Source organism: Martes martes (genome assembly GCF_963455335.1).
Source record: "Martes martes genome assembly, chromosome: 4".
NCBI classification, from domain to species: Eukaryota; Metazoa; Chordata; class Mammalia; order Carnivora; family Mustelidae; genus Martes; species Martes martes.
In genome coordinates this window covers 89,852,315-89,864,593 of record NC_137891.1, presented here as the reverse complement: position 1 = coordinate 89,864,593, position 12,279 = coordinate 89,852,315, and the positions used below count along the sequence as shown (strand labels likewise).

At 42.8% G+C, this 12,279-nt stretch overlaps 1 protein-coding gene across 1 annotated transcript in view; it reads left to right on the top strand.

Moving 5' to 3' along the window:
* The window catches only part of LOC308342466 (myomegalin-like), a 177,126-nt gene that overhangs the window by 21,504 nt on the left and 143,343 nt on the right, over positions 1–12,279 (top strand). Inside the window, exon 3 of the mRNA XM_080802904.1 lies at positions 792–943. Coding sequence (XP_080659030.1) covers positions 792–943 — 152 coding nt within the window. The remainder of the gene's footprint in view (positions 1–791; positions 944–12,279) is intronic.

The window sequence follows — 12,279 nt, the reverse complement described above, 5'->3', positions numbered from 1 at the left end:
TTAACCAACTGAGCCACCCAGGCATCCCACTGGGGACCATTATTTGTAAGGGCCTACTTAGCCAGAGCGACCCCATCTCGGTAGAACAGCCATTTTGTTGTTGTTTATGCAGTGAACTTAGATTGACCCTGCCCCCCCCACCCCCCGCCCCACAGAGGAACTTACTTAGAAACAAGTCTGGGAAACCAGTAAAATATGGCCGACCAGTCCCTGATAAAAGAGCCCAGATGCAAGGACAAGTCAGGCCAGGTGGAGGCATCCAGTCAGTAAAGTGCACCTACTATCTCCCTAACCACCAAAGAATGTAAACCCCGCCTTTTGGGTGCCAATTCTGACCAGAGTGATAGGCTAGTTCAAACAGCTACTGTAGGGTAAATTGTAATTCAATTGGCCACCTGCGTGTGACCTAGCATGACTATGCAACTTTTTCTGTGTGTTACAATCTCATTGGCCACCTGTGTGTGGCCAGGCTCAACCACATGGCCTTTGCCCTATAAAAGTTAGTCTGTAAGGCTGGGAGGGGTCGCACTGTCTGTAAGAGGCGGCCCCGAATGGACGGTTTGATTCTCGGTGCTGGCTCGAAATAAAGCTTTGCTTGACCTTCACTTTGTATCACAGACCCTAACATTATTAATATGATCAACCACAGGCTACTTTATGCAAACTGTGTCCATGTGGCCCAGAATTGGTCTGTATTTTGAGGAAACGGAATTCTGCTGGATTGTGCCAGCTAGAATGATCATAGTGCTACTGTTATAGAAAATGTTTTTGTTGTTCTCTTTTACTGGCAGCTTTTCTTAGTGACACTAAAGATCGAGGCCCTCCGGTGCAATCACAGATTTGGAGAAGTGGTGAAAAGACCCTCTTTGGACAGCCGCCTTCCTTGAGAGCATTTGAAAAACCTCCTCAGGTGCAGACCCAGGCTCTTCGAGACTTTGAGAAGGTAAGTCATGTGAATGGATAATTGTTATGTTGATTAGAAGGAGCACCAAGGGATAGTGATGTCTCACAAAAATATGGCTCATGGCTTAGTTTGGACTGTGGGAATTCTTCCATAATGATGTCTCTTTTAAGAGTTTTTATCCCAATAAATGTATATATGCTGAGCACTCTGGTTCATGGACAATTGCCTGTACCAATGATTCTGTCTTTCCATTTTTACCCCTGGTTTTCTTCTTGAATAAATTAGGGAGTTTTGTTGTTGTTGTTTGGGCGGGGACACACAGAGGGAGAGAGAAAAATCTTAAGCAGGCTCCATGCCCAGCATAGAGCCCAACGCAGGGCTTGGTCTCATGACTTGAGCTGAAATCAAGAGTTGGACGATTAACAGACTAAGCCACCCAGGCGCCCAAATTAGCGAGTTTAAATGGCACCCTGAGAATCTGTAACTGGACCACAGTGGGCCCAGGTGACCTAAGCATTATATTCTCGGTGGCTGGCTTGGACCACTGTAGAGATCTGGGTACTGTCTGCAGTATAAAGTGGCCTCAGCCACAACCATTTGTTTCTCAAAAAGAATCTGGCCTTGTTGCTTGAAACTTCTGATTGAACTCTTGAAGTACTCTGTGTCTTGATATGTTTATCCTTAGATTTGGCCAAGAGCCAAATTACTGATAATGTAATTCAAGTCCCCAGCTCCCTGTGCCCTGGATTGATCCCAGGAAGTCTGCACAATAGAACCTGTCTACTGGGATTTATATGGCCTGGAAAGTGTACCCAGGATTTCTTAAATCCCAGTGTGCTAAAAAAAGAAACGGCTCTTTGGTGCCCCCTGGGGGTTGCCCACGAATCAGGCCACACATGAGTGGTGTGTAAATATGCCCTCAGATATGTGGCTTTCTTTCACTCTTGGATTCCTAGCTTTTGACGTAAAAGAATGAAATTCCATGTCCAAAAAAAGATGTATAAAGCAGTGTTGACATGGCTTACCCTGTCTTCTCTCAATTTGTGAATAGAAATGTTTCACATGGACCTAATGTACATCCTACCAGATAGTCCCATGGACAAAAAACAGGCTCCGTATATAAACCATGGCTGAGAATTAAACAGCCTACTTTTTTTTTTTTTTTTACTCAGTTGTCATGGATACTGTTATGGGTTTTTCCCCCCACCCTTCTTTTTTTTTAAGATGCAGAGAGCTTGCAGGAGTATTAAGTGGTTTTGAAGACTAAACCTCTGAACAGCTGTGTGGTGCTGGTGGTGGGAAGAGGGGTGCTAACAACCCCTCCTCTTTTTTTCACCTTTTGCATCTGCTGCCATGCAGAATGGGTGAGCCAAGCTGCAGTGCTCCTCAGTGCAGTGTGGGGTGCTCTCTGAAAGACAGTCTGCAGACCTGTTCCTTTTGGTCAAGAGGTAATTTGTAACAGAGAAATGAGGGAGTCACCTCCCCCTGATAGAACAAGTGGCCAGGGAAGCCTGGGTGGCTCAGCCGGTTCGGTTAGCATTTGCCTCCAGCTCAGGTCATGATCCCAGGGTCCTGGGATCCAGCCCCACATCAGTCTCCTTGCTTAGCAGGGAGCCTGCTTCTCCCTCTGCCTGCCACTCCCCCTGCTTGTGCTCTCTCTCTACCTCTCCCTCTCTCTCTGACAAATAAATAAAATCTTAAAAAAAAAAAAAAAAAAAAAAAAAAAAAGAATGAGTGGCCAGAGGTGGAGGGCAGAGGGAAATGAACAGGCTGAGTTGGGCCCCAGGCAGAGGTCTGCTGGCTTCTCAGGTGTGGCCTTCCAAGTCCTTCCTCTCCACAGCCTGGTCTAAGATCGAGGATTGGTCCTCCCTTCTCAGGACTGGAAACCACTGACAGCAACCAAGAGAGGACACAGAGAAAAGACCAGTAAGGGATATTTCATATTTCTCCCCCTGTGTGTCAAGTAAAAAATAAATAAAAACGAGGTGACCACATACTTTTTTGTGTGAGAAAGGAGGTTGCCAGGGCTCATAGAAATTATGACTTTTTTAGTGCCATAGACTTTATGTACTATAATCACAAACCCTGGACAGGCTATTCAGTCAGAATTATTTTCGCATATAGGCTCCTTGCCATGTGCCTTCTTGTGGGTCCTTGCAAACCGCCCCCCCACCCCGCCCCCAGCATATCTGGGATGAGTGAGACCACAGCAGCACTTGGATAAGACCAGCTAGCATATGCCAGGCAATTTCTATCTTGTGTAATGCTCACCATAGCCCTATGAAAAAACATAACTACCATCCCGATTTACAAGTGAGGAAATAAAGGCTCAAAGAGTAACAAAGGAACTTAACCAATGTCACCTAATGTGGGCCTAAAAAAAACTCCTTATTTTTGTGACCTAAAAGAGTGAGTACTTTCTAGGCTGGGGAGCTCCCCTGGTAAAAGTGTGGTGGCAAGAGGACCGGAACAATTAGCTCCTTCTACTTAGCTGGGCAAAGTGTGGTACCCATCTTCTCTAAGTAAACTGTAAATCTCCTTTATTTCCCAATATTTTCCATCACATGCTTTTTGCTCCATTAATTCTGAACTGCTTGTAATTTGAAGCTGTTTTATCCTTCTGAGGTTTTGTTCTGGTGGCTCCCTTTGCCTAGAATACCCTTCCTCTCCTCTTCCCTACCTGCCAGCCTACTCATCCTTCAAGTTTAAGTACCATTTCCTTTTTTTTTTTTTTTTTTTAGGGTGCCTTCCCTGATTCTCCAGTCTCAAAATATGACCCTGATTATAAGCTCCTCAAGGGCAGAAAACACCACTTGTTCGTGCTTTTCTAGTTTCTAGCATTTAGTGTAATGTCAGTATGTAGTAAGTGCTCAATAAATGCTCATCACCTAAACTAAACCTGTTGGATTTGGATTTGGATTTTCCTCCAGCCGATTCTAGTGAATTTGTGTTTCCCCCAGCCTCCACTCAGTAGTCACTGGATGTATTCACAGTAAACTGAATGGTTCTAGGGAGGCTATTAGTGTATTAACTGACTGGTTAGGATAGGAAATTGAGAAGTCAAGAAAAACATGTTTGTTTTTAATGATGAATTTAAAAGAAGACAATTTTTCCCCTAAACTGGGATGATAAAATTATAAATGTAAAGTAAAAGACCTTTTCTAATATTTGACCAGACTTATTAAGATCATAGTAATAGCTAATAATAATAAATAATATTGATGCAGTATTTATTACATACTGAACACCCTTTTAGATGCTTAACATATTTTATTTCAGCTGTTTTTCAGTTCATTTTCCTAATGGATGAGATGGGTATTATTATATCCATTAGGCCTGTGAGGAGACCAAGACTCAAATAACTTGTGCAAAGCTGTGCGGATAGAAAGTAGCAGCCAGGATGACTCCAGGGATTCTCAAGGTTCTTGGGAAATGAAAGGACCATTCAGAGAAGGAGAGGTTACGTTGGTGGAATGTCTACAGTTTGGTTTTATGGATACAATAAAAATGGCAGATCCTACACAAAATCTGTGGAGGGGTGGGGGTGTGTGGCTGCCAGTTCTAGAGGGGGCCTCCACTGCCTTCTCCTATCTGCACATTTTCTAATAACGTCGTCTGTAACACATTGCTGAAAATGCAAGCAAAACCACCTGCAGTGTTTGCCTCGTGATAGTCTGAAGCCAGCTTTCTTGGGCAGTCTCAACCTAGTCACAGTGATTCAGCCCGTTGAGGCCCCACCCATGCTGGCAAATTTTTCCACTTGGATCTTGAAGTCTGTGGGGAGGGAGTGGGGGAGAAAGCCCTAAAAGGGGTTTTTCTGCCTTTATGGAGCTCCGAGTTAGCACAGTCTGTGTTTCCTAGCCTAGATGAGGTGACTCTTTGCAACGTCACGGCTGCCTTTAGGTCCAGCCATTCCCAGAGCCTCTGCAGTGTTTCTCTGTCCTTACCGCCTCGGGAAAGGAATGCTTCTGGTGAAGTATGCTCTCATTAAAAAAAAAAAAAAAAAAAAAAGAAAAAAAGGAAAGGAAAAAAAAATGACATCTATGCTCCCCAAACCACAGTGCCCCAAGCTTACTGGTTTTGTTTTCCCTGGAGTCTTCAGACATTCAAAAAGTTGTTAGATGAATAATGAAAGGCAGGGGCAATCCTAAACTTTGAGCAATCATAAGCCTGAAATAATTTTTTTTCTTTTTCATTATTTATTTATTTGAGAGAGAGAGAGCAGGCGCCCAAGCCCTTGAACTGGAGGGGGGAAGGGCGGTGGGAGAGGGAGAGAGAGAATCTTAAGCCGTCTCCACACCCAGCATGGCGCCCCATGTGGGCTCCATCTCAGGACCCTGAGATCATGACCTGAGCAGAAATCAAGAGTTGGAGGCTTAATTGACTGAACCACACAGGTGTCCCTCTTTTTTTCTTTTTAAAGATTTATTTATTTATTTGAAGAGAGAACACAGTCTGGGGAGTGGCAGGCAGAGAGAGGGAGAAGCAGACCCCCCACTGTGCAGGGAGCCTGACACAGGGCTGGATCCCAGCACCCTGGGATCATGACCTGAGCCAAAGGCAGACACTGAGCCACCCAGGTGCCCTTTCTTTTGTTTTTTAAAGATTTTATTTTTAAATAATCTCTGTACCCAATGTGGGACTCAAACTCACAACACCGAGGTCAGGAGACAACATGCTCTATGGACTGAGCCAGCCAGGCACCCTGATTCAGCTTAGAAAGAACCTCACTAACTTAATGCACCCTAGGGAGTGGGTTCAAAGAATGCAGAGAAGTGTTAAAACTGGAGAAAGAGAGAAGCCAACATGCTGAGCCTTACAATTTGTGTAAAGGCTTTTAAATGTTAACAGAGCTCAGTGGGGAACTGTGGAAAGTTTGCGAACAGGGTGGTGACTTGATCAGATTTTCCTTGTAGAAGATTCCCTTTGGCTTCTGCAGGGACTCTGGATTGGAGGAGGGAAGTCTAAGGCAGAGAGGGTAGTCAGGAGGCTGTGGCAGTATTCTGGGCAACGGCTGGTGGTGCTGACAGTGTAGGAGTGGGAGAGATGGACAGATGAAAGAGAGAAGGTGATTTCAGAAGCAGAAGTGACAGGGATAAGCTGTTGATTGGATACAGAGCCAGTGAGGGAGAAGAAGCCAGAAGATGACCTCCCACCAACACATCTCTCCATTCCCATCTCAGCCAGGCTCCATTCCCACTACCTTGCACTTTTCGCTTTAACATTATGAGTTCTTTGTTCAAGGTCTGCCTTTTCTTTAGAATCTGAGCTCCGTGATAGCAGGGACAGGGTTGTCTTATTCACTACTAGATGTAATGATAAATGTAGTGCCTGATAGAGACTAGGTATGCTTCTTTCTTTTTTGTTATGTTTTGGTTGAATGAATGAGACCAGGCTCTTTTGCTTGGGCAACTTCTGGGTGATGCCATGCTTGGAGAAAAGGAGCAACAGTGTGTAATGTGTAACATGTGTAACCACATGTATGATTACTGAAACAGCAACAAAAACTGGTAAGGTGATTTTCATTCTAGGGCAAAAAAAAAAAAAGGAGATCCTTCCTGTTCTTGAAAAATTCTGACTCTAATCGGCAAGACAGTCAAACAGATAATTCCAATAATAAAAGGAGGACCCAGTATGCTGTGGAAGCACTTGGGAGGGGCCCTCACCCAGGCTTTGGGTCAGATAGGCTACCTTTACTAGGTGATACCTAAATCAAGTCCCAAGGGCAAGTTGGAGATGGTTCAGTCAGAGCTGAGTGTGAGGTGAAGAGCAGTGACTTTCCAGGCTAGTGCTGCCACTCAAGAAAGGTCCCAGAGGCAGCATAGAGCCTAGTGAGTTCAGAAATAGGCTCATGGCTGGAGCACTAGAGTGTCGACTGATGTTCAAGTTGGCTGTGTTTTTTCCCACCCACCCTTCCTCATGGTCAAAGCCTTCTCGTTACAGCCATGATCATTCATGGTATCACTGTGAACTCTTAGCTCTTGTGCCTTTGAAATCACCTTCTTTCCCAGAGAAGGATGGAGGAAGAATTATTGAAAAGCTAGAAGAAGAACTGAGGCCATAAATTGATGTCACCCCCTGAATCCTAGGAGCTCAGCAAATAATCTGTCTGGGTTGAACCAGTTGTGAACAAACAGTACCGAGGCCTACTGGTGTTGGTTGAGCCAGATAAATAGAGGAGCGAGTCTGGAGCCTAGGAGTCCTTGGGATCTCCTACTATCAGTGCAATTCAACTGTCCTTTCTGCCATGGAGCTCATTTCAGTGTCTCTGACAGCACTATTTCTGGCTGGCCCATTTATTTTTGGTGTCCAAGGGAGTTGTTATTTGTTTTGTTTTGGTTTTATATAGTTCACAGTGCTCTAATGTGATGGTGACTATGACACCTTGTTATTCTAGGATTGGGGGTGGTGTGGGTGTGTATCTATGGTGGGGGAAGACAGCAGGAACATCGTCTGAATCCCTGTCCTTTATCCACATGCTGCTGCTGTCAAAGATAGGGTTTATTTATCAACTTGACGTAGTGACCCTGTTGTTAGCTCTCTTGTCCTCACGTCAGTTATATCAAGAAAAGGCTGTGTGGACAGTGGGTCTCAGTATGCTTCTGAGCTTTAGGGGAGAAAATGGAATGATGTTATTAATATTTTAGCATTTAAAAGACTTGCAAACTTCAAGAATTAGGTCGAAATTTTAGAAGCAGAGTTTTAGAAGAAAGATTTGGTTATTGTGGAACCCAAAAGAAAAAAAAAAAAGCCAGGTCTCTATAGCATTTGCAGTCTGCTCTCTGAGGCAGGCATGAATAGTTAACTTCTGGAAGACTAGGCAGAAAGCCTGTGCAGAAGAGAAAGTGAAAGCTGATGAGTGGAAAACTAAGTTGATTGACTTTGATTGGCATTTTCCTTGTTAAAATGGTGTGCAAAAGTTATGCATGTTCTTCAGGATAGCCTAATGAGTATGTTTTTCCTGTGTCAAAATCTGGAGTGGATTACATGTTTTCTGTTTTATCTAAAGGTTATGTAAAACTTTAACTTGATAAAACATGGGAACCCATGAGTTTCTGGTAGTGAGGGCTACTGAGAGGGTACTTCCTCAAGCCTTCATGTTAGGGTTTCATAATCTAAGAAGGATGAATGTACAGAACATTTAGAAATGATCAGTTCTAAACCATTGGTTTTTAACTGAGTTGAGCTGAATTGAACTTTGAATCTCCATCATTAAAAATCCTTTGTAGGGCACCTGGGTGGCTCAGTCAGTTAAGTGTCTGCCATCAACTCAGGTCATGATCTCCGAGTCCTGGGATTGAGCCCTGAGAATTGAGAATCAGAGAATCAGTCGAGAATTGAGATCTCAGAATCTGAGATCCCTGCTCCTCGGGGAGTCTGCTTCTCCCTCTGTCCCTCCTCCCACTCATGCTTCTCTCTCTCTCTCTCTCTCTCAAATAAATAAATAAATCTTAAAAAAAATCCTTATAAAAGGCAAAGCACTGAGCAAGTTACCTCTCCCAGCTTGGGTTTCTTTCTTATTCTTTTTTAAGTAACAGCTTTATTGAAATTTAATTTCCACACAGTGAAATTCATCCTTTTAAAGTGTATAGTTCCATGATTTTAGTATATTCACTAAGTTGAGCAACAATTACCATTACCTAGTTCAACAACATTTTCATCTCCTCCCACAAAAAGCCTCATACCTCTTAGCAGTCACTCCCCATTCCCTCTCTCTCCAGCCCTGGAAACCATTCATTTACTTTCTGTCTCTGTATTTGCCTTTCCCAAACATTTCATATAAAGAATCACATTATACGACTTTTTTGTGCCTGGCTTCTTTCACACTAGTATAGTGTTTTCAAGGTTCATCCATGTTGTACAAGGTATCACTATTTCATTCCTTTTCATGGCTGAAAAATACTCTCTTGTATGGTTATACTCAACTTTGTCCTCAACATTCATCAGTTGATGGAGATTTGAGATGTTTCTACTTTTTTTTTTTGGCTCTTATTAATAATGCTTTTAGGGACACCTGGGTGGCTCAGTGGGTTAAACCGCTGCCTTCGGCTCTGGTCATGATCCCAGGGTCCTGGGATGGAGTCCCGCATGGGCTCCTTGCTTGGCAGGGAGCCTGCTTCTCTCTCCGCCTCTGCCTGCCTCAGCCTGCTTGTGTGCTCTCTCTTTCCTTCTCTCTGACAAATAAATAAATAAAATATTTTAAAAAATAATGCTTTTATTAACATTCTTATACAAGACTTTGTGTGGACACACACTTTCAATTTCCTTGGGTGTATAATGAGGAATAGAATTGCTGGGTCATATGGTAACTCTGTTTAACCTTTTGAGGTTCATCTTGAAAATGGGGAAAACTATGTTTTATATAGGTTCAGGTGGTCAGATCCTCCAGGGTCACGAGGAAGATTATTTATAGCGAGGAATACTTTTTTGAAAAAATGCATGGATGTGAGGTAGAAGTGGAAGTATTTTATCAGTCACAGGGATTCCCAAGTTCACAGGGGTCATCTAGTGTTGTGATTAAGGTCCTGGTCAGTATACAACATGGGTCAGACTCTTGGATGACTTAGTCTGTGTTTCTCTTCTTTTTTTTTTAAACTTTTTTTTTTTTTTTTCCATTTGACAGACAGAAATCACTAGTCGGCAGAGAGGCAGGCAGAGAGAAAAGGGGAAGCAGGGTCCCCGCCAAGCAGAGAGCCTGATGTGGGGCTCGATCCCAGGACCCTGGGATCATGACCTGAGCCGAAGGCAGAGGCTTTAACCCACTGAGCCACCCAGGTGCCCCTGTGTTTCTCTTCTTTCTCAACGAGCAAGGCAGCTAACTTCTTGATGTTTCTCTGTCCTGGATAGTAACAGAGATAATAGTGTCTAATCTGCTTACTTCTTCACAAAATAAAATGAAATCATACACATGGACATCCTTTGTACATTGTCAGAGTCTATGCAGGTGATTGTCATTGTGAAGACAGCATAATTGTATCCAATTAATTTTGTAATACAAGTTCAAGTCATTCAAAACAGACAGGAATTAAACTTTTTTATTTCTTCAGCTTAGATTTTATCAGAAAAGCATAGGAATTCCCAGGCACATAAATGTTTTACAAATAAAATATTTATATGTGATAAAAACCCATCCTCCTCCTTCTCCCTGCCCTGTCTCTCCTGTCTACTCCTAACCTCCAATCCAAAACAAGTTAGACTCCTGGATTGGATTCCACTGGATGTCAAAAAGCAGGAAATAGTCTCCAACTATTTGTATGCCCCTCCCATAGGGCTGTCTCGGAAAATATGACAGTTAGAAAAGTTATGGGTTAAATCATCTATTGGGGATCATCCTTGGGTCCCAGTCATCGTTGCTGCTTTTGTCTTGGAAATATGATGTCCTTTATGCTCATTTCTCCTTTACATCTTTCTGTGAAGGCAGCCTGAGCTCTGTTGGAACAGGTCGAATCCCACCACATTTTCGGGTTCTACTCCCAGAGAGCTAGTGGCGTGTTCTGAGATTTCTTCAGAAACTTGTAGCTTGGGGTGCCTGATGTGTGAAAACTTTTAACAAAATCCCTGACAAGTGGTCCTTTAATTTCAGTTGTGTCCCTTTGGTGACAGTAAACATACTGTCTCTTATAATGTAAGTTCTCAACATATATTTGATGAATGAATGTATGGATGGAGTATGGCAATGAGTTCATTATATCCAACTCTACTAGAGAATTTATCCTTCTATCTAATTCATAGCTGCCTCCCTATAATTCCTAGTTTCATTCCTTTTGAAATAGTTTTTAAAAATTATGACCTATTTCACAAACAACAGGAATATACAAAGAACAATAAAATACTTATCCATGTACCTAATATCTAAAAGTTTTTTAAAGAGTCATTTACTTATTTTAGAGGGAGAAGGGGAGCGCGTGAGTGGGGAAGGGGGCAGAGAGAGAGAGAGAATCTTGAGCAGACTCCCCGCTGAACACAGAGCCCCATCTCACCATCCATGAGATCATGACCTGAGTGGAAACCAAAAGTTGGAAGCTTAAGTGACTGAGCCACCCAGGGGCACCCCTCTCATATCTAAATTTTAACAAACACTGTTTTCACTCTATTTGTCTCAGATTAAAAAACATACAGTTGCAACCCTCTTAGTACCCTACCCAGATCCCAGTCTCCTAACTTAATTACTACTAAGTATCTTTCCCAGAGTTACACAATTAAAAAATTGCAGAACTGGGATTTGAACCTAGATCTCTTTAGTTCAAAATCTATTGCTTTTTCCATAATGCCTGGATAAATATGCATAATAATGATAATATTTATTACCTATTTTGTCAAGGATTACTGAAAACACTAATCCTCCGTTTGCCATATTAAGTTACTGAAGAATAATTTTATTTTCATGAATTTAAGATATGAACTATCATAGATACCAAGCTAACAGGGCTTGTTGCAGAAGTATTATATTTGAAAAGAATGTCAATAAAAATGATTAATCATTTTTAGTGGAGTGGACCTTTATTTTTAGGAGAGAGATTGGAGGGCCATTAATATGTCTTTAGCCACTTCCATTCTGAGAGCAATCTGGGGGGTCTGAATATGATTAAGGAAATGTGAAGCTGAGTTTTTTTTAAAGTCTGGCTTGCCAGTTGGTTATGTTAATGGGGCATGACATACAACAGCTGGCTTGTAATCCTCCTACTATTGTTGGCATTGATTGAGTCCTTATTAAAGTCTTATTTTCAGTGTGAACTAATACATTAAGAAGCGGTGGGAAGAAGACATTAAAAAAAGAACAGGGGAGAGCCATTAATGTTTGAAAAAAGTATTTTGAGAGAAGAGAAAAGATTTTCGATGTTTTGTGTAAGAAAGGAAGAACAAAGACAATCCTGCTGTCCTTGCCTGGGAATCTGCAGTGTCTCTTTATTTCCCCAGAGACGCAGAGTTTATAAAAACATACAGACCGGGGTCCTGCCTGCAAGAGCCCGGATAGAGTAGTAGGTGGGTCTAGCGTGAAGTCCAGGGATGCACACTTTTGTTTGTTAAAGCTACAAGATGCAAACAAGTAAAAACAGAAACAACAAACCAACCAACCAGTCTTCCTAGTAAGCAGCTCCTGGCCCTCCTCCATTGCCTTTTTCTTCACTCGTGCAAATCGAGAGCCAGGATCTGCCTGTCGGAAAAATTCAGGCTCCTCACCCTGACTTTTAAGATCTTCCTAAAATGGGGACACTTGGGTGTCTCAGTCTGTTACGTGACTGCTTTTGGCTCAGGTCATGTTCCCAGGGTTTTGGGATCAAGCCCCCCATCAGGCCCCACATGGGGCTCCACATCAGGCTCTCCTCTTGCTGGGGACCCGGCTTCTCCTTCTCCCTCTGCCTACCACTCCCCCT